At 38.8% G+C, this 22,738-nt stretch overlaps 2 protein-coding genes across 5 annotated transcripts; one reads left to right on the top strand and one right to left on the bottom strand.

Moving 5' to 3' along the window:
- The first annotated feature begins 1,744 nt into the window (after positions 1 to 1,744).
- Positions 1,745 to 4,268, top strand: LOC129768210 (zinc finger protein 177-like). 4 transcript variants are annotated; one of them, XM_055769694.1, is made up of 5 exons: positions 1,745 to 1,763; positions 2,010 to 2,123; positions 2,182 to 2,855; positions 2,914 to 3,232; positions 3,295 to 4,268. In XM_055769694.1, exons 2-5 carry the CDS (start codon positions 2,053 to 2,055, stop codon positions 3,377 to 3,379), a joined length of 1,149 nt encoding a protein of 382 aa, XP_055625669.1. In that variant the 5' UTR covers positions 1,745 to 1,763; positions 2,010 to 2,052; the 3' UTR covers positions 3,380 to 4,268. The 4 variants fall into 4 exon arrangements, with proteins under 4 accessions (XP_055625669.1, XP_055625668.1, XP_055625667.1 ...); XM_055769693.1 differs by lacking the exon at positions 1,745 to 1,763 and adding an exon at positions 1,812 to 1,909; XM_055769692.1 differs by lacking the exon at positions 1,745 to 1,763 and adding an exon at positions 1,824 to 1,951.
- A 9,294-nt stretch (positions 4,269 to 13,562) lies between these two features.
- On the bottom strand, positions 13,563 to 20,949 carry LOC129769843 (sister chromatid cohesion protein PDS5 homolog B-B). The gene is made up of 9 exons (XM_055772340.1): positions 20,522 to 20,949; positions 19,724 to 20,274; positions 19,081 to 19,654; positions 17,325 to 19,022; positions 14,977 to 15,113; positions 14,841 to 14,917; positions 14,504 to 14,766; positions 14,224 to 14,436; positions 13,563 to 14,162 (listed from the first exon to the last, which is right to left on the bottom strand). Exons 2-9 carry the CDS (start codon positions 20,188 to 20,190, stop codon positions 14,019 to 14,021), a joined length of 3,573 nt encoding a protein of 1,190 aa, XP_055628315.1. The 5' UTR covers positions 20,191 to 20,274; positions 20,522 to 20,949; the 3' UTR covers positions 13,563 to 14,018.
- Between the last annotated feature and the right edge of the window lie 1,789 nt (positions 20,950 to 22,738).

Here is a 22,738-nt window from a genome sequence, read left to right as displayed (position 1 = left end):
CGCGAATTCACTGGACCCATAACCTAATGGGAATTCGGGAAGAATCGAACAAAGAGAAAAACCAACTATTTAGTTTAATAAACGAGTTTTAATAAAACGCATGTTTTCTCTTTGAGGTACAGTTCTAGAATGAATAGAATAATATAATATCCGCTGTGATGACAGCTAACTGTTGAGGGGTCCTCCGATTAGGTTGAGGTTAATATAAGGGATAGGAAATTGATATTCCCAACATTATTGACGAAAGGAGTATTCCTCATCCACGATAATGCGCGGACCCATTCTGCTCGCGTAACTCAAATGGACTGTGTTCGAGCATCCTCCTTACTCCCCAGACCTCGCCCCTAGCGACTATCACTTATTTCCCGGTGAAGAAACAGTCAACGATTTGATAACACTGAAGAAATTCGTGACGCAGTTACATCGTACTTCAATAATTTCGACGCTACGCACTTCGCACTCGGAATAGAAAAACTCGTGCCACGCTATGAAAAATGTCACGAACGTTACGGCGATTATGTAGAAAAATAGAAAATAATACGTAGATTATGAAAATCACCTTGTTTTTTTGTCCTAACTGTATTTTTCGGCGATTTCTAAAGCACTGAAACTTATTTTTTAACGACCTTCGTATATTATTCACGTAGAAATATACACTATACTAATCCTAGGTCAACCACTAGGAGAGAAGAAGAAAGTGAGTAATGCTTCTTCATAGCCAAAAATTCTATGTGTCACTCGGTCAAGAATCAGAGCGACTCGATCGATATGAATGATCTTTTGTTTCTGTTCCAGCCACAATCGGCCGTTGGTTTTACGATCGCTCGCGCGCTCGCCTATTTCATGGTTCTATGTGGAGCGTGCGCCCTCGCACCGTACTAAATTCTAAACTATATTCCCAGCTAAGGCAAAAATACGCTCGCTTCAAGCGATAAAAATCTACGCGTCAACTGTTCTAGAAGCTTTTAATGAAAATAGGGAAAAACACGCGATTCTGATCTTGAACTTCGTTTGCCTACCACCCTTATTGGAAGAACAAATTCTTTCGATTTCTTATGGTGCTCATACACTGTTTGACCGAAGCCAAATATTTGACTCTTTTTGACAGATAAAATTTGGTCGACGTGTACTGATCAAATATATGCTACACAAAACACAACAAGCAAATATTCAATTTTTGGATGCCTCGAATACTTGTTTAGTCTGTTCTTCGAACCTGTCGGTACATGGTTAGGTTACCTTGAATATTTCAGTCGATTTTATCCATGTTCGGTGTTTGACATTTTTTAACACTGTTGAATATTTAAGAGTGGCAAACAAAATAGTGTTTGTACAAATATCAAATCAAACTTTATCTGTCAAAATATATCAAATATTTGACCTCCGGGCAAACAGTGTACGGCCACCTTTACAGTGGTAGAATGGAGGCTTTCTCCACCAATAACGGGGTGAAAGAAATCTTCCTGCCCGACTTGCGCATTTGCAACTTCGATGACGATCTTTATGTCGTGTCCTGGGCACTCCATACGTATTTTCAAGGACACATAAATCGGGTTGAATGTTAATATGCTAACAGTCGAAAATTATAGTGAAACAAGGAAGATTTTTTCTAATAAGCTTATTTGATGCTCGGTTCTTACAACTATTCGATTCTTATAACTGCTAATAGGAGATGTAGAATTAACAACACTTCAGCCCAAAATTATGCTATGGTTCATAGAATGTACCAATAATTAACGCAGTAGAGATAGACTTGCAAACAGGTGATATTTACCAGAAAAAATGTCTTTATAATTAATACTCTCAGTGTATTTCAAAGATTCAGATCAACACAGCTAAAAACAGACATTCAACTTTCATATCAGAAATTAACTGAATTTGTTCTTGCATCCCTAGTTTATTTCTAGAGGTAAACAAAATTAGTAATAACAAAATCAGTTGGATATAAATGGTATGAATTGATTGCCGATATGGTCGGTATACTCACATAACATCAATTCCGTTTCCAGTATGCCGAATTCTGTCACGAAGATTTGAAAGATTTCAAAAATAATGCAGTTCGATACGTGTGATACAGCACAACCTCAGTTCAAAACTTCAGCGGGCGTCAAACTGGATCACAGGTGGGTTGATCAATAGTGATTGTCTCGAAACTGTTTTATTTTAGCAACTATCTTTCAGTAAAACACAAACCCACTTCTGTAGGATATGTTTAACGATTGTGTCGGATGATTATTTGCATCCCCTCACAGTGGAACACAAATCGAAATTGTTTGCAGCATTCAAGCAGATTATTGGTCCTGAAGATCCCTATCGTTACATTTGTACGAATTGTTCCAATTTGTTGGATATATTTCTCGACTTCCAACATGTTGCCCAAAGATCCCATATTCTCTTGGAGACCGGCAAACAACTATCACATTGCAATGAATGGGACCAGCCAGACTATGTGCAAATGGTCGCAACATGCAGGGAGGTCACCAGTGCTTACAGAAAACAGATTGATACGCTTCAAAACCAGTACATGGCATCCAGAAACAGATCGTTTCACTTTAGCGAAGAGGTTCCAGAGACACCAAATATTAAAATCGAACCAATATGCGAATTAAAAGAAGAATCTTTAGACGAGAATAAAATCAATTCCAAAGACCTGGGTTATGTGATGAATAACAGCGAGGACGACATTCCTTTAAAAAGCAGGAAAAGAAGTTCAAAACCCACTAGTGATGAATCATATGAGCGTCGTCGAGGACGTAAACCCAAAGATCATCCAGACTTCATGCCACAGCTGTGTGACTTTTGCGGAAAGCGCGTGTGTGGCGAATCCGCAGAGGGTCATAAGAACCAACATTTAGGTGAGAACTAAATACGAGACTATAGAACAAAATTTAATGAATGAAAAACCATTCACAGGGATAAAGCCGTATCCATGCACAATATCCGGATGTAGTTTAATGTTCCACGGTCGTCATAACCGACTGAGGCATGTGAAAAGGATGCACAGTGAGAGTGGCGTTGAAGTTCACAATTGTCATGTTTGTGGTAAAAATATCCGTGGTCCTAAGCGAGCACTGAAATATCATCTCCAACGGCACGAACAGAATCAGCGAAATGAAAAGAACTTCGTCTGTCAAGTTTGCGGAAAAGGATTCACACTACAGCGATATCTTATACAACATTCTATTATTCATTCTGGCGAGTTTCCGCACAAATGTAGTTATTGTGGTAAAAAGTTGGTTTCTTTGTGCCTTCGTGATAACATAATAGAATTAAATTGGTTCATTCCGCTTACAGGTTCAATAACAAGTGGGGAATGCGAGCACACGTGAAAAATATTCATGAAAAAAAGGAGTCACCACCTTCCGGATCGAGGACATGATAAAGTCGGGAAACGGAAAATTTGTGCGAAAAATGTCGAATAAACTACAATAGCATCTCAACCCGATTGCACAAATGACATTCAGTCAGCGCCCATATGAATATTTTTAAAATAATGAAGCTTCAATGTAAACAAAATATAAACGTTAATGAACATATATAATTTATGTTCCAGAAACCACAAAAAAAATATATCATACCTATTCTGCGTGGCGTTTGAGGTGAGAGACAATTGTCGCATAATCACACAATTCTCACTCTATTCCGACAGTCGTATAGGATGACGTGAGAAGTTCATTTTATTGTGAGTGACTGAATTAACTGCATGTGATGAGGTGTTCATACTACTGGTTGTCATATCAGATCAGAGGTTCCACATTCGCAGATGTCTGCAAATTTCAACTTTTTATTTTAGTCACAAACATTTACAGATTTTTATCGCACATATTTGAAAAACGGGATGGGATCTTGACATAGAACTGTAGTAATTGCGTTTGAATTGAGTTTTTTCATTGTTCAAAATCTGTAAGTTTTTCTCTTTTGATACATCAAATGGGCGCCCTAAAAATACCGTTTCCTGTATGAACTTGTATCCTTTACGGATTAGACGAGATAACGTGGTAGAATCCGGAATCACATTCTGTTCAAAAATGTACGCAAAATACCATTAAAGCCATTATTACCCTTTTCTTAGGTATATTCAATTATACAGAACAAGACAAGGAGTTATCAGTTATCATTTTTAAATACAAGTCTAAATTAAATAATTTAGGTCTACATAAATATAAACCTAAGTCAAATAAATCTATGAAATCAGAAAAGTATTTTATGGATAAAAAGACGGGTGGGTAATGTCGGGGACATAACCGGAGTGACGTAGGACTATACAAACGGAACAGCTTTTGTTAAATATATATTTTAAATATATTGTTTTATTTTCTTCTCCTACGTGAATACCTACCTATCTACCTGAATTGGATTAGTTTACTGTTTACTCTTTATGAACATGTTGATGGTTCTGAAAAGAACCTTCGGTGTTGTGTTTTTGTTATCACTCGATATTCCCATCTTGTTCGGTTAAACCATCCTGTTTAGCTATTGCGTTTGCCACTCGTCACAGCTTTCACAGTTGGAAAATTTCTTCCTATCCAGCTTGTACATGTTGTTCAGTAAATTACATTTAATGCGACGTGTCGGAGAAACACTTTGCCACTCACTGAAACTAATTGTTGCCTTGATGAGCGCCGAACCGAAGCTGCTCTGTTCTTGATGCGGGTTTTCTGATTGTCGTGAGCAGCTTTGCAAGCCAACTCGAGCACTCCGACGGCCGAAACTCTATAATCGCTGCTAGGAATATTGGTGCTCCGGCACCAATCCGTTCGGCCTAGTTACCCTTGCGGAGCAATCAGTGAATGCGACCAACAGGGAACTGGAGACCTGCACGGTTCGAGTGAGACTTTGCCTTTCCCTTAACTTGTCCTCCTTTGTTACGTCCACGATGCCGATGCCGTACAACCACACGGGTTTACGGTTTGAAAGAAAATAAGATATTTTTTTGGGGTCCGCGTGTTTTATACTCTAGCGGTACACACTCACAGAATAGAGACAAATCGGCAGACTCAGCCAGAGGGGCGAGTCCAACGAGACGAACAATAGAAAAAGAGAAAAAAATACATTCATTACGATTTGTTCGCTCGTTGGATTCACATGCAGGCTAAAAAGGGTCCTTTTCAGGATCACAAAATTATCTTCAATCTAAAGAGTTTATTGTTTTGTTATCACTCGATATCCCCATCTTGTTCGGCTAAACCTTCCTGTTTAGCGATTTGTTGCCACTCGCCACAGCTTTCACAGTTGGAAAATTTCTTCCCATCCAGCTTTGTGCCATGATGTACAGTAAATTACATTCAATGCGACGTGCCGAAGCGCCACTCAGTGTCGCATTGGAGGCGATTTTAACCTGTAATTGAACATTTGCGATGACAGTGGTACTGTGTCGACTTTCAATGTGGGGTCATAATTTGGATCTCTATGTTTACAAAAATGTCCAACTAAATAAGTCGCATTACATGTCCGTCCAATTAGCTAACTGTCGAACTAATTGTAAATTGCTGTACTTTCAATCTGGAAACAATTTAAGAATTGGTGAAAATTGAATAATCAGGAAAGTCCCCAACTATCAATAAGCTCAGAACAACTGCCAAATTCACATACTCATCAGATCCTGGCAAACAAATTATGAAAAAATCAATTTGTGTTTTATTATTATTTTGGATAATGTTTTAGAAAGCATTGAACTGTATTTCGTAAACTCTTTTTTGGAAGGTTTAATGGCCCTGAAAAGCGCCTTGTTTTATGGAATGGTTCCAATTTAGACAACTTAGTACTCGTGGTTTTGAAAAAAAACCATTTCGAATGCCCTCGATGCCGCCTTGTTCTGGATTTGCCACCAACGCAGTTTGTATAAAGAAAAAACTTTTTTCTTCTGGTACCTGATGCCGTTTTGCGATTGCGTTTGCCACTCGCCACTCGCTGCAACTGCCTTCTGTCTTGATATCCACCGAACCAAATGTGTTCTGTTCCGAATGCGGGTTTTCTTATCGTCGCGAGCAGCTTTGCCAGCTAACTCGATCACTTCGGCGGCCGAAACTAAACACGGTTCGAGCGGGATTTTGCCTTTCCCTTCATTTTTCCTCCTTTACCATGTCCAGACATGGCTGCTTGGGTTGGTTTGTTGATGTGTTGTGATGCGAACTGATGTGGTGTACGGTTTGAATGAGAGTGATCGTTACGGAAGGAAGGAAGGTCTTGGATTATAAAGACTTTAAACTTTTGCAGTTCATTCGTCTCTAGCCTTGAGAAAGGCCCTTTGAAAACTCTACTCTATTCTACTCCAGCGCTACCACCTCCGCCCTCTTGCCTTGAGAAAGGCACTCGATCCCTCGCCGTCCAGCTCGTCCAGCAACGATGTTGTCCAGTCGGTGTCCACAAAAAGAATGATCGTTACGGCAGCGGAGCGGGGATTTTTAAGCTGACTGGCTGGCTCGAGAATTACGCATGTGTGAGACTGCGACCAATGTATCGTTCATTTTTTTCTTTTTCCTTTCCAAGCGTGCTTCATTCTATTTCGCTGCTGCCGCTGGTTGCCCGTTTTGGTCGGTACGATTTGAGGAGCACAAAATGGACCAATCAAAAATGGGCACATAGTGCATTTTGACAACGCTTGATATTTCACAATTATTCAATTATTTATCTCAAGAAAAATGAAATGTTATTCGTTATGATAGATGCGTAGATATATTTCCTATCAATTGATGCAAAAACCTTTGCGATCTATTGAGAAATGCTCGAGTTATAAGCGTTCCAAATCTTGCATTTTTTCCTACTTGTTCAGCGCCTAGATTTCCATTTCACCCCCTATATCTTCCGGTTAGACGTAGTCCTACGTCAAAATACCATTTTCTCCTTCGTTGCCACGTTGTCCGGATCATTGGTCCACCTCGTTCCAGTCGCAGCAGAAGTAAGACGTGTTACCGAGCTCCGGGGCAAAATAGTATACCCAACGAAGCTAGGTCATTCATAGACTGCTCAAGCTATCATAATCTGATATGCGTGAGTATACCCTTTCGAACTTCCAGTTAAATTCATTAATTGCATTTTTTACATAACCAAACAACACGCTCGATATTACGACATCCTGGACCACAAATACATGAATTGTTAGTAGCAAGACCTACACGATGCAGACGTGAATTGAGCCCGAATTGATTGAGCTTTGGGAATAATAGAGTAAAACCATCTTTGAAGATCATCCCTCCATTGATTCTGCCGACTTATAAATGCCTGTTTGTCCGAAAAATGGAGAATAACTCGTGATACGCATCGACTCACATTGCGAGCTAACGCCGAATTGTAAGCAAAAAGATTGCTCGTTGCGTCGGGGAGGAAAACGAATGGTTAGTGCAATCGATAAAACAACCATCTTAATCGTCAAATTGTTTAACCTTTTTACTATATTTTCAGGTTTTTTTTTATCCCGTTTGTTTATTTTAGGCTCATTAGCATTTTAGCTGTAACAGAGCCGGATTTTATTCGTGTACATGTCACATGTTTATCATATCTATAATTAGCACATTACACAGTTGCCATTTTTCGGCGTTAGACTATTCCCTACTATACACTGAGAGAAATAATTAGTAAATACGACGAATTTTTTGGTACATGTTACCAATTCTCTAGTCATTTTCTACCCTACTAATCATTAGAAAAATGGTAGGCACAAATGTCAAACGAACTACGATTTGTTGGTCCAACATATGTACAATATCAGTGAAAATGTTGCTTCTTATTTGTGAGAGATAATCATCAGGGATAATGACAATATTTGTGATAATTAATTTTCAATTTAAAAGTTGTATTTGATTTCATGTAACTCTACATATTTAGAATACATTATAATTATAACGTATAACTTATCCTATATACAATACAATTCTACAATAATTATTGTCAATAATAATAACATAATACATAATAACGTCAATAAATCTCGTTACAATTATTATAAGCAGTGTACAAGGGGAGATTTATAAACGCAGCCTCAACCACATCAATTTCATACGCTTTTCCATAGTCTGGAGTACTTGAACAAGTTCCCGTTTCTCTTCCTTCCTGCATGGCTCTGGTTTCGTCCGTATTTTGTATTCCCATGTCTCTATGAAGAAGAAAAATACATATATTTGAATGATATAAAATATGCAATATAAAATGTAAGTTTACCTGAGATTTTTTTGGATAGTACAGTTGTCCTGCCGTTCGCTCCGTCCATTTAGTCTGAAGTTGGAGAGAAATACCAAATGATCAGTGACAAATATTAGGTCATTATTATTAAAACATCTGTTTGTTTCTCCCCGGAAATTCTCAACCAAGGAGATGCTTACATGCAATAAAACATAATAAGAATAAAACGCTTACCACCGAATCGTTTCGTTTCCCAACGAGAAATGGCGATTGCAAAGAGCGCACATCACAGATGTTAGGTATGACAAAAAAACAAGATTACTAATGGTATGGAGTAAAATATACGTAATGGTATATAACACAACATATGTCGCAATAAAGATTTTGAGTAATATGCATTTGAAATCTCTTAAGGTGAAGGTGGAAGCTAGCCACAAATGGCTGCCACAATGGCGCTCATTTTTTTCATCTCCCTCCCTCACCCCTCGCCGGAAAAAAAATAATTTTGCGAAACAGTGTGAAGAAAATGATCGTTCTCGCACACTTCCTGTTATGTTTATTATCGAATTACAGTGTAACAGCAGTGACGGATCCCTTGCATAGAAGAAAAGAGGGGAAGAAAGACAGGATCGGGAAAAACGCATTATATACGAGAGAAGCGAAATAAACGGAAGCTATTTTATAGTCGAGATTAAATTCGGTATTTCATTTAAAGTAACACTTCCCATCAAGTAATATCAACCAAACTCTAATCGATTACTCACAAGATATTAAATTTTCATCTGCTGTCGCAGTGTATAGTGAAAAACGTCGGGAAACTCGAGCAAGTGCTCTGAAAGTTAAATTTTCATTTTTCAATCTTCGGCAATGGTTTTGTTTGTATTGGTGAAGTATCGTTATTTTTTCGGCACTGATGCCAGACAACATCATCGAAACAGCTATCAAAACCACTCAATAAAATGTTATTCCTGAGTCATAGCGTTTCATGTCATGAAAATCAATAAAATAAAATTGTGTTGATATCAATACAATCATTATTTTTGCGTTTAATGGGTCTATAATGTAAGTTTCAGCAACTTTAAGATTGGGTAAGAAAATTATATTGCAGAGCTCGAAACACTGCCACGGCTGTCTATGCTTTCAAAAACAATAAACGAAAAAGTATTACATTCAATCAAAATGTCTCGGCCAACGAAGAGAAGGGTTAAGGCTCTCCAACGTGAATATGTGAAAACAATACGACCAACGAAGGAAAATATTAAGGAATTATCAACATCGAGTTACTCTGCGGAAGAACTTGTTAATATCAAAAGAACCCCAATTCGCATGTGTTATAAATTTGCTCATGTTACGCTCGAGTATAATCAGAATTTTACGTCATATGCAAATGCACCTTCTATATATATTTATGTTTGCAATTGTTCATCGGAACATTTTGTTCATACATCTACTGAAGCTATTGAATTGTTTTTTTTTTCAAATGTATTCAAAGACTCGTGTCAATGAAGCGCCACACAGTCTGATAAGTGAATTGATCTATTTACATGTGCTTTGCTCTTCTCTCACAAACACTATTACCCCATTTTTACACGTGGGTTTACCTTTACTACTACAATGGCTAGCTTCCACCTTCACCTTAATGAATAGTTACATTTTTCGTAGAGTGACCCTCCTATACAGAAATCAACGACATAGTCCTATGTCAAAAAAAAAGACGGGTGGGTAATGTCGGGGACACAACCGGAGTTACGTAGGACTATACAAAGGGGACAGCTTTTGTTAAATATATATATTTTAAATATATTGTTTTATTTTCTTCTCCTACGTGAATACCTACCTATCTACCTGAAAAATGGATTAGTTTACTGTTTAATCACTCGATATCCCCATCTTGTTCGGTTAGACCTTCCTGTTTAGCTATTGCGTTTGCCACTCGCCACAGCTTTCACAGTTGGAAAATTTCTTCCCATCCAGCTTGTGACATGTTGTTCAGTAAATTACATTTAATGCGACGTGCCGGAGAAACACTCCGTGTCGCATTTGAGGCGATTTAAACCTGTAATTGAACATTTCCGATGACAGTGGTACAGTGTCGACTTTCAATGTGGGGTCATAATTTGGACCCCGAACTCTATGTTGCGACAAAAATGTCGCATTACAGATCCATCCAATTAGCTCAATGTCGAGCTAAATATAAATTACTGTACTTTCAATCTAGAAGCAATTTAAGAATTGGTGAAAATTGAATAATCGGGAAAGTCCCCAACCATCAATGAGCTCAGAACAACTGCCAAATTCACATACTCATCATATCCTGGCAAACAAATTATAAAAAAATCAATTTGTGTTTTATTATTATTTTGGATATTATTTTAGAATGCATTGAACTGTATTTCGTAAACTCTTTTTTGAAAGGTTTAATGGGCCTGATAAGCGCCGTGTTTTATGGAATGGTTCCAATTTAGAAAACTTAGTACTCGTGGTTTTAAAAAAACCATTTCGAACGCCCTCGATGCCGGTTTGTTTTGGTTTTGCCACCAAAGCAGATTGTATAAAGAACAAACTTTTTTCTTCTGCTACCTGCTGTCGTTTTGCGTTTGCGTTTGCCACTCGCCACTCGCTGCAACTGCCTGTTGTGTTGTCTTGATGTCCACCGAACCGAATGTGGTCTGTTCTGAATGCGAGTTTTCTTATCGTCGCGAGCAGCTTTTCCACTTCGGCGGCCGAAACTATATAACGCCGGCTAGGTGGACTGATGCACTGGTACTAACGCGCTCGGCCTAGCTACCCTTGCGTGGAACTTAAGACTAACACGGTTCGGGCGGGATTTTGCCTTTCCCTTCACTTTTCCTCCTTTGCCATATCCAACCATGGCTGCTTGTGTTGGTTTGTTGATGTGATGTTATGCGAAACGATGTGGTGTACGGTTCGGATGAGAATGATCGTTACGGTGGTGGTGGTGCTGGTTTTGTATTATAGAGACTGTAAACTTTTTAGTTCAATCGTCTCTAGCCTTGAGAAAGGCCCTTAAAACTCTACTCTAACTCCTTCATTACACCTCCGCCCCCATTGCCTTGAGAAAGGCACTCGATCCCTCGCCATCCAGCTCGTCCAGCAACGATGTTGTCCAGTCGGTGTCCACACAAAGAATGATCGTTACGACAGCGGAGCGGGGATTTTTAAGCTGACTGGCTGGCTCGAGAATTACGCATGTGTGAGACTGCGACCAATGTTTCGTTCATATTTTTTTCTTTTTCCTTTCCAATCGTGCTTCATTGTATTTCGCTGCTGCTCTGGTTGACCGTTTTGGTCGGTACGATTTGAGGAGCACAAAATGGACCAATCAAAAATGGGCACATAGTGCATTTGGACAATGCTTGATATTTCACAATTATTCAATTATTTATCTCAAGAAAAATGAAATGTTATTTGTTATGATAGATGCGTAGATATATTTCCTATCAATTGATGCAAAAACCTTTGCGATCTATTGAGAAATGCTCGAGTTATGAGCGTTCCAAATCTTGCATTTTTTCCTACTTGTTCAGTGCCTAGATTTTCATTTCACCCCCTATATCTTCCGGTTAGACGTAGTCCTACATCAAAAATCTGGCATTCCAGAAACATATATTTGTTTCGCTGCAGTTCAGGGTACGTTTATGACAAGGAAACCTGGAATCGAAGTGTGTACGACACGATTCACATTCACACTCTCAACTATATATATATATATATATATATATATATATATATATATATATATATATATATATATATATATATATATATATATATATATATATATATATATATATATATATATATATATATATATATATATATATATATATATAACAGGTGTTTTTTTTTGTTGCGAATATTACGTGCTTTTTTTTTTGTTGAAAATAGTCAATAATACGTAAGATAAAGGAGTTAGTGAACCATCAAGACCAAAATAACGGAACTAGTACCCAGGATGTATTGTTTCTGTACTGCTTTTTGAAATTGGTCTTTTCACAGCGACTCAACAACAAATATTTTCATTTTCAGACAACTCTATGACTCGATGTGTGGCACCCGGATGCGTGAGCGTTCAGTCATTGCTGCCCAGGCTCGAGTCCGACTCGAAATATGAAAACATATCCCACAAAATATCGTTTCACCGATTCCCGAGGAATGTGACCTTTCGGATGAAAGGGCTCCGATTCTTCGGACAGGACCTAAACAGCACTACTAAAACATGTACATTTGCTCGCTTCACATCAGTCCAGATTGTTTCATGCATATCGATAGCTTGGATGTACAATATCGTCGAAAACTGATACGAACAGGTAAATTTAAACAAATCCAGATTATACAATTATTACACAAAATGGTTTATTTTTAACTGTTCCTACTGTCAGAAAGGCCAACGGTTCTCATGCTTCGGTAAATCAAAACCGGAAGGCTTGTCGAAAGGTCTTGATTGACATCAAGCAAAAGTTGAATCCATTCAAAACATCCGTAACATCCGCAGAATCGGCCCAGTTTTCCAATGGGAGAAAAAAATTACTATCCCGAGAGGGATATCCCGTCAAAGAAAATCGGGACCAGCACCATCAACATCTCTAATGAGAAACCTAGCGATTCGGCCGGTTATGATAGTTTAATTCAAGCACTGCGGCAAGAGGTATCGGAGAACTACAGAAAGCTTCAGGAAGCTATAATCTTTACGCTGCAATGAATAAATATATACATTAAGCTAAAATACAATAGAAATAAACTCATTTAGACAAATTTATTATACCATCCCATGATACTTGCAAAGCTAACACGTCACAGCCTCACTACTATTGATGCGCTAGTCAGTCCAGATTACCTTTTCATAAATGCACCCTGGATCTCTCGTAAGAATGTATATTACATCTGACATTTGCTTTACGAAATTTTAGTAAAATGTACTAAAAATGTGTGCATTCTACCATTGTATCGACTAAAAAACTAAAGATTTGGTAGCTCCAGTTACGAATGATTTCTTCTAGTGTATTAGCTATCCAGTGCTGTCAGATATATCTGAATCTTGTTCCGCAAGCAAGAGAAATTGTTTTTTGAAATTTACTGCAAGTATTCGTCACACACCTTGTACTCCATTTTATATTCGTTTTTGTGCGATGTCGACGCCTCAAGACATATCGACGATTGTCACGTATTCATGACAATTGTCACGTAGATTGACAGCGGGAATACGAGAACTCATTTAAGTAAGATATCTCACGGCATTCGCCTGGTGGAATCGCGTGACATACGTGACAACGTGTTTGGGCCACCCTGAATAAAAGGTTGAGTAGCGCTGCTCTAATTGGATCGTTCTTCGGAATTGTACAACTGTGTGTACTTCAGTTCCGTTAATAAAAGACTTGTTATTCGGAGGAAAGAAACCGTACTCTCTATCGAGTAATTGAGTTTATAGCATTTTATTTAATTTCTGTTGATTTGCTTTTCTCTATCACTTCATAAAGTTCATGTTTTCTTCAGCATATTGGTGATAGCCATAACTTTACATCTCTATTATGTCTCAATAGAGCTCAATTTTCCCTCACATTCGCGATTAACATTTCCAAATGGGTTCCACAAGACTGAATCAATCCCACCTTTCATCGCATGTTTAATATAAATTTATAAATAATAACTTAACAGCAGAAAAATAATAATTCCTTCTCTTAATCGCTTACATCGAGTGAAGCCTTAGATTAAGGTAATCCGGAAATTATAAAAAAGATTCTCCACGGTTTAGCTTACTTTTTTAGAAAAAGATCAACTTTCCACTTTACTGTAGCGTCTTACAGATAATTATATCGACTAAAATCCTTAATAGAGAATCGGGATCGGACATTCCTATTGTCATCCCTCAGACCTTGCTATTAGTCGTCATCTTTACTACTGCTGTGTAATTTTTTGAAAGGTGGTTCGTCATCTTCCCCTCCGCTGCTATTACCAGGGTGGTCTTCACTTCCACCGTTTCCTTCGTGGTTGTGTGCTTTCGAACTGGATGCTTTCCTACGATCCTACAATGCAGAGGAAGACGAAAATGATTAACGAGCTCATTCTCTGATAGAGTATACCTACATTTACAGACGCTATCGTCTTCTTCACAGGATTCGATCCGGTCAAATTGTACATATCTTCTGGTATATACAGCCGAGCATTCTGGAAATCTTCTGGCTGAGCCTGGAAGTACATTGATGGGATTCGTGCGTCTACTAGGAATTCGCGAGCTTCGTAGGTGTTCACTTTGGTAAAAATCAACCCGAGTGCTATATCACAAATAGCCCATAATTTCTGCAAAATCAAACGAATATTTCAGATACCAGTGACTCTATGGAAAAACAAATAGTTTTAAACCTACACAGTTAGTCTCTTCGTCGTCAGGTTTGAGTGAGTCTTTGTGATTTTTCATTCGCTCAATGAGGTTCTTGTAGAAACCGAAGCAGAAGAATTCCTTGTTGGTCACCAGTGGTTCAAGGATCAGCCATAAGCATCGCTCGATCTGCCGCAGTTGGACAGGATCCGTATGCCTAGTGAAACGAGGATCGTGCGTCAATACTGGTACGGCAAATACCAACATATAGTCGGGTAAAATATGCGGCAGTTGGCTCATCGCGCGTTCCACTAGAAATTGAGAACATACCCAATGAGATAAACATTCGGATGTTTCTACTTGGCATTGCAGAACTATTGCTTACCTGTAGCAAAGGTTTTCACATACTCTCTGCGACGGTTAACATCTGTTTCAATGTTTGATTTGATTTGCTGTTGTAATCTGCAAATTGGGGAGAATTAATCATGTTTGTGAATTATTTCTCGCACGAAGCGTAATACTTTCTGTCCATTTCTCGGCCTCCCAGCACGTAATAACCCATGAAATCCAGCGGAAGACACTTATGTGGAATTCCCTTGTTCAGTCCCTTGTGTAACTTTTTGACGAATGTATCCCGTACTTCCAGAACCGGATCTGACTGAAATGGGGCGTATAAAAACGTGAAAACGTAAAAATAATTATGAATCCAGTGGCGTCTCGTGAGTAAATTGACCAGTTGTGCACATAAACGGTGACCCAAAACTTTTATTCAAAATTGCAAAATGGGGATTGAATAGTGCTCGAATATTGTTTTCTTTATGCAAGAATTTTAATGGGTTGGCTGAACTATCTCGTGTTTTATCGTATTTCAAGCATTTCTGAGTCTAGAGATGATTAGAAAATTTGGACATTTCTTAAATATAATATTACAGTCTTGTTGTCGGGAACAAATTATTTTTTAATCAAATTTCTTCTAGCGGTACGGTAATGGAATTATTCGTTCTGTGCGATGGGTAAAGCGGTCAATTATGTTTTCCAAAAAAATACTCTGAAGTTCTGAAGAAGCATTTTTTTAGCTTTTCGAGTCGCTCCTCTCCCATCGTTGATCTTAAGTAGGTCTTCATTCAACGAAGAACAGAAAAACTTAGTTTGACCGATGTTGTGGTTGATGGAAGGGTTGGCCTTAACCTTTGCGAGTAAAATAAAATATATCATCAAGATTACTACCAATCAGTGTTTATATAATCTCCGATATTTTCTACTCGGCAAATTCTGACTTCGTATAGAACACTCGCAGTTCATTTCCTGATTTCACTTTGTCAAAATTAGAGAACCGACAAGCGATTTTCTAACCTTTTCAGAATAGAGAGAATGTTTTAAACCGCGTAATTTGGAGAAAAATTCTGATTTTTCTAAAAATATCAAACAAATTTTGAACCAAAACAACAAACATCATAATTTTACTCGCTGCGCCATCTGGTTGTAAATCTAATATAAATTCGTCGATTGTGAAACTGAAGCAAGAATCTCCTACATGTGCAAGCAAAGATATGCACGAAACAGACACTTTGGCAATAGAGCGTGTGCGCACCGCTCTATCTAAACTTTAATATACAGACTGTGCATAGGAGAAATGCACAGACCATTCTTGGTAATGGTTACCATCGTATCACTAATTATGGAGACGTATGTGCTGTGTCATTAATGAACATCATTACATGAACAATCAAAGTACCGTCGACCTAAAAATGTCATATGACATTTCGGTTTCGGTTTCACGGGGAACGCTCACCGCTTGAAACGTTCATTCAACACATTCGCACTTGATAGGGAATAGTTTGTCGGTTGCTTTGATCTAAACAATCCGTCTAAATATCATCCATCGTGTATGGATGTGTGAGTGGATGTATGTGTGCAGCTACGCTTGAATGCAGAATAAAGAGAGAAGAAGAATGCATACCACTGAAGTTTTAATGTCAAATGACATTAAAACTACAGTCAAAGTAGCCGGAATTAAAGGATAGTTATGAGCACGAATGATAGAATGGAAAAAGCATATTTTCACCGCTCTTCTGGGTACGTTCGACAGAAAGAGAGAATATATAAACGTTCAATTGATTGTCGTGTTTGCGGCTGTGCGTTTATATCAGAGGTGACTGTTAACCGAGCAATGCTTTCTTGGTCACATTCGCAATACATATTGAGCTGTGACTCTCGCGCAAGAGCAGTATGTATTGGTTGAGAGAAATGTCGACCGTTTACAACACTGGCACAGACTGATGTCGATGACGTTATAAATCATCTGCGCCAAGCAAGCTATATAAAAGCACCTTACGCAAAGCGCGCCGATTGCGGATCTGGATCTGGATCTGGTTGTCTAAGTTCGGATTGCGAGAGAATCGAGAGAGAGACTATCGATGAGGAGATCTGATTGAACCCACAACCGTTCTCTTCTCTTGTGCACATCTTCCACTGCACGAAATTGCTGCCAACACATTGGCAGTTTAGTTAACCAGAGCTTCAACACAATTTTATCAATCCTCGTTTAGATATACGTAATACTCGTGCACAAATGAAAGTGCGCGAGCTGGGAGAGCGTAGAATAAGTGATAGAAATAGAAACCAATATCTTGCATCCTCGGTTCATGCCGTTCGTTCTTCTCTACTATCAAGAACGCTTGTGTACACGGGGTAGCCAAGTTCCTTATGATTTTCATACTTTCCATACGTTTTTTTAATTGAACTATAGTCTGTGCTAATAAGCATAGTAGGGGCGCTACATTTTTTTTTCTTTTTGAAATATTAGGTTGTGCAGTGCACGAGGTGCACATATGGACGAGACGTCACTGGATGTATCCAAGAAACATACCATTAGTTGTGAGAGATTGTAGAACTGTTCGGCTATGAACTGATCGCCAACACCTTTTTGCTCGCAAATTTTGAGCATCGCCTTCCCGGCACTTAACCGCAACCAGGACTTTTCCGCCATCGAAAGAGTTCCCTGCTCTAACAGATCGCCTTTTTTGCTAATGAATGCATTCAACATTCGGAACGTTTTTTGAGCTGACAAAACATCCTTTTTGAGCCCCAGCAACCAACGTGCCATCGTTTTCAGACCCTCCACTTTGCAGCGGGTCTCTTCCGGAAGCTCGTCTTCATCGCACCACTCCAAACTCGGCACATTTATTCGCCCCTCGCTTGTTTCCTTTACCAATAATTCTTTGACGATTTTACGTGATATAATATTCTTAATTTGTACGTGGAACTTTTCTGGCAGATTGTACGCAATGTGACCTAGACTCACAATGGCCGTTCGGTAGTGCTCATTTTCGGGATTCAAATTTAGTTTGAACGATTCAACAATTTCCGGAAATATATCTATGCTAGAGTCGATGTTTGGATCGTTGCTTTGAGTGTTGACAAACATACACCGGATGGCATGTTTCGCCTGTTTTGGTGTCCCGGCCACCGCAAACTCTTTGCAGATTGGCGCAAGTTCTTTCACGATTTCATTGTGACACTCGATTAGAGGTTTGTATCGTCCAAGATAGGTGAACGCCTTCAATACGTACGGAGCAACGTATTCCTCATCGAAATTTAGCAAACCAATCATATGCCGCAGGATTTCCTCATGCTGGAAGTGAGCTGAGAACACATAGGCTAGAACTGTCAATAGCTTAAGTCCACGTTCGCCTGCGGTTTCCGACGGAAGGCTAACTTCATTGACAACCTCCGAACCGTTCATGCATTCTTGAATCAGTTCTATGAGTATTCCTATGGATTGTTTATCCACCATCACAGAAGCGATTCGCTCCAACAGCATCTTAACCGTATTGTAATAGGTGTTTGTCATAATTGGCTGGCCAAGCTTCTTCAACACAATCGCCATTGTATCCGCGCATTCCTTACAGGTTACGTCCCGTTTCAAAATAGTTTCCATCTCTGTTATCAACTTTGGATCCTTACGCATTTGGGCGCTAAACTTGAGCAGAAATTCTTGTGCTTTCACAGGTTCTGGAAGCTGTTTTGCAATGTTGGTACACTTTGCGTTCATATCTTTCTGGATATTCGGGGTTAATTCTTTTATTCTATGCAGCTTTATCCATTCGGCTACACTTCGTCTCACTTTTAATTGATTTTTCTGCAACTCAATAAACGCCTTTGTCGCGTTTTCGTCAATTGTACCAAGAAGTTGATACAGTTTTTTCATTCGATCCTCTGCCGGTAACTGATATGGGACCAAGCAAGTGATCAGCAATCGTTCCACCAATAATCGATCCTCGATTCCGGTCATATAGTATCCATGCAAAATTTTATCCTTGATCCAATTGATCGCCCTTTTGGTCGCTTCTGGCACATTACTGTCACTGAGATACTTTTTGTAAATCATCGCCAATCCGTTCATAGCTTCTTTACGAATTTTGTACTTCTTGTCCAGCGTGCGCTCCTTGACGAACTCAAGCAGATCCTCCGACTCGGATACGATCTGAAAGTCTCTTTTCGCCGTCTCAACAATAGCCATAACCACTTCGTATCGCACAGTTTCGTCTGAGTCATGCTGACGAACCTGAAGAGAAACAATTTGTTTGATTCAGTTACACAAGATAAAATACACTTTTGCATACCTTGAGAATGTCAATGATATCCTTTCTTAGATTGGGGTGATTAAGCAGAAAATGCATAGTGCTCTGAACACATTTGATTCGTATAGGAACAGCAATATCGTAAAATCTGCCAAGAAACTGTCGCCACAGTGGACCATATTGTCTGGCCAACGTCGAGTCTTTCTCGGAAAACATCCGTGCTAATAGCGATACAGCCTTCAGTCGCTCGTTTTCCTGGGCAGACTTCAGCTTACATTCCAGCTGAGGAAGTACCGAAAGCAAAATGCTTGGACTTATCACGTTCAGTTCATAGATAACGTCGTAAATCTTGGGCATTATTTGGTACTGTTTTTCGTACTTATCCAGAATGAGAATCTGATTGAAAAATGCTTGCGTGTATGACTCCAACGTATCGCTAGTTTTCACGATCAAATCTTTGGCCAGGTGGTAAGCGTTTTTCTTCTGTGTTCGCAGAGGTTCTACGATGTTGATGAACACCAAATCTAGCAGGTCGTATGACACGGAATCCGACTCGGTGATCAACGGACAAAGGACATCTAACATGAATGATTTCACCTTGCTGCTATGTTCGTCACTGCAAATATCGCGTTTTCAATCCATCAGATTATTCTGAATTTGTGTTTTATTACAAATTACAACTTACTTGACAATTTTAAACATCAGACTGAACAATGTACAGAATATCTCTTGGCAATCCTCCAGCTCAAAGCACATGTTAAAAGACTTCACGTAGGCGAGATTTTCCAACAGATAGAAATATCGCTTGAAGGCCGGATCTTTGGGGTCTTTAAGTCCGTTCAATTGTTTGATGAGGAACAGAAAAATACCCTTTATCTGGTCCTGATCCTTATAGGGAGCCTCCGGAGCATATACACGCAACACATCCGCAATGCAACAGGCTATCAGCAGCTGAACATCTTTCGATGCATGCTGAAGGAAATAGTCATCCGCCAAATGTACGGCCAACGGAATGTACTGCGTGTACATGCCTTCGTCCTGACCCATTGCCTGTAACGTATGGGTTAGTGTTTTCAATCGCCGGATGAGTTCGTCTGGTCCAAGGTCTTCATTGATTTGCCGACATCCCGGCGGATAGACGATATCAGCCATTATGTTCCCAAGCCCAATTAGTCCGCGATTCTCGCGTCTTTTACTTTGCTCTATCGAAGTACTGGTCGACCGGGCTCGCAATCACTATTTTAACGAGACAAATAAATGCACATTAGCTCAGAACTCACTTCACTTCGACTGTCATGTTTGCATATTTTCCGCATCACAACTTCACCAAACAAAAAATATAACACACAGAAGAGCGGTCAAAGCAAAGCAAAAAAAAATGCAAAGCGAAAAAACCTCAATGGCCGTGGATGTTGGGGAGCGTTACACAAAAACATCCAAATTTCCAGCCACAGAAACGGATATCATTTCAATTCATAGCTACCTCGTTTTGATAGCATTCGCTTCACCACATCCAAAACTATAAATTTGTTATCTTTCTAGCCGCTGAAATACACTTTTGATGCCACTTTTCACCGAGCAAGTTTCCCGTTTGTAACTTTTTTTCTTTTATCGACACACACAACAGAGAATGATACTCTTCACTCGCTTTGGTGGTGATTGCAAGTTTTTCTTTTGGCAGTAAATTTCGTTCGGTCCACTTCAAGGGGTTCTTCAATAACAAGTTTTCCAATAGACCATTTATACTCTCGTGTTTTGAATCATTTACCATAGTAAAACTAAATGGAGTATTTTTTTTCCTGATCCGAAGATCATAATTCAGAAATAATGTCTTCAGAGAAGTAATAATTCCGAAAAACAATCAACAGAATCAGCATACGAACCACCATCAAGAAGCCCCCCTGCTCACCGAAATACGAAAAGAGTTTGATCTAGACAATGAAAAATCTCCCGGCATCAGCAGTTGGTAGCTTTGCGGGGACAACAAAATTTGACAAATACAGTCACCATCGGATTTTCGTGACAGCGGGTTTCATGCAAATCTAGACCAATTATGCACTGATAGAAAATCGCCAGATAAAGATGAATTTGTATTTTTAACATTTAATATTTCATTTCGTATTGATTCCATGCGCATTGGACAAAATTATATCTATAAACTTTGTGTGCACATGGTAATCGACACAGCAATCGTACCAGGGTTGGTTTGGCATTGTTCTCACTTTCATTCTAAGCCCCTCACATATTAGTTGTAGGAGTAGGGTTAGGCATTGTTCTCACTGAAGCGGGTCGTCAACGTGACTTGAGTGGGACGTATTTACTTCCCGCCACGATATCTTAATTCACTCACATTGCACCGTGCCAGCGTGTCCTCGGCATGTTTTATGAAAATTGGCTATGTGTGTGTGTAAGAAGGAATGACGTTTGGTTTTGTTCCGATATATTCCAGCACTGTTGAACGTATCCGGGTCAAAACCTCGACAGTAAAAAACGTATTTTTAATTGGTGTCTGAGCCTAGCAAGACGGGTGTGAGTACATGCATTCGGCGTCCTCGTTTCATGTTGTCAAATTTACTACTGCACGATACGTGCAAATTCAGATGATATCAATTACTTGCTTCTAGCAAAAATGCGCTCAGTTATAAATTATATCACTACTACATACAAACATATGTAAGAGAAGAGCGGAGACGTACAAATATCGCCGGCGTGAAGTGTTTTCGTTTGCATGCCAAAATCTCGCTTACGGTACGTCAGCTTGGTGTGAACACATCGGTAAGAACACACACGAGTGTTTCCGTTTGAATATATTTTCTCAGATTGTTAGTTATGATTATTAATGTGTATATAATGTGTATATAATAAGTAATGTGAATTAATTGTGCAGATGTCTTTCCAGGAAACTAGTCATGAATATAACAACATTGATGAATGAGAAATCAGAAAATTCTAAAATTGAATATTGGGCCCTATTGTATAATTCTAGTTAAACAGAATTTTGATCGTTAGCTATATATATATATATATATATATATATATATATATATATATATATATATATATATATATATATATATATTACAGTCGGGTGAAAGCTGTCAGCATAATTTTTCGAGTTGTTTGGTTTGCTTGTTGCACTCCTGATATTTTGCTTTGGGAAACGTTTCAAAATATACAAAAGTTCGATTTAATTTACATAATAGGGGTCAATATTTTCGATAGATAGTTCTTATACTTTTATTTAACAATTTAACAATTTCCTTAACAATTAACAATTTCCTTAACCTTCCTATACGCACATAGGTTTGACAGACCGAGAAGCAATGAGGTGTCTGATTCAAAGGACTATTAAAACTGAATGAAGTTAAATAAAAAAATATTTTCTGGAGTTTTCCCATTCAATTATATGTTTTTCTTTAAATAAATACAACGCCTAACAATACACAATAGCAATATTACGAGACACGCACAGTCTGTGAGTATACGATAACTATTTTTGCGCGAGTATAGGAGAGTTAAAAAAATCAACGATAATCTTCTTCTTCTTCTTCAATGGCACTAACGTTCCTAGAGGAACTTCGCCGTCTCAACGTAGTATTACTTGCGTCATTTTTATTAGTACTTAGTTCAGATTTCTATGCCAAATAACACGCCTTGAATGCATTCTGAGTGGCAAGCTCTAGAATACGCGTGATCACAG

This window comes from Toxorhynchites rutilus, chromosome 2 (assembly GCF_029784135.1).
Source record: "Toxorhynchites rutilus septentrionalis strain SRP chromosome 2, ASM2978413v1, whole genome shotgun sequence".
NCBI classification, from domain to species: Eukaryota; Metazoa; Arthropoda; class Insecta; order Diptera; family Culicidae; genus Toxorhynchites; species Toxorhynchites rutilus.
This window is presented reverse-complemented; position numbering and strand designations above follow the sequence as displayed.

What these genes read in the sequence shown, in the direction of transcription:
- LOC129768210 (XM_055769694.1), top strand. Translation starts at nt 2,053, where the DNA reads ATGCAGTTCGATACGTGTGATACAGCACAACCTCAGTTCAAAACTTCA. An exon ending in GGCGTCAAACTGGATCACAG is followed by an intron (nt 2,124 to 2,181) that starts GTGGGTTGATCA and finishes ACTATCTTTCAG; the next exon opens with TAAAACACAAACCCACTTCT. An exon ending in TCATAAGAACCAACATTTAG is followed by an intron (nt 2,856 to 2,913) that starts GTGAGAACTAAA and finishes AACCATTCACAG; the next exon opens with GGATAAAGCCGTATCCATGC.
- LOC129769843 (XM_055772340.1), bottom strand. Translation starts at nt 20,190, where the DNA reads ATGGCTGATATCGTCTATCCGCCGGGATGTCGGCAAATCAATGAAGAC. An exon ending in ACAATCTCTCACAACTAATG is followed by an intron (nt 15,114 to 17,324) that starts GTATGTTTCTTG and finishes GCCCCATTTCAG; the next exon opens with TCAGATCCGGTTCTGGAAGT. An exon ending in AGACGATAGCGTCTGTAAAT is followed by an intron (nt 14,163 to 14,223) that starts GTAGGTATACTC and finishes TCTGCATTGTAG; the next exon opens with GATCGTAGGAAAGCATCCAG.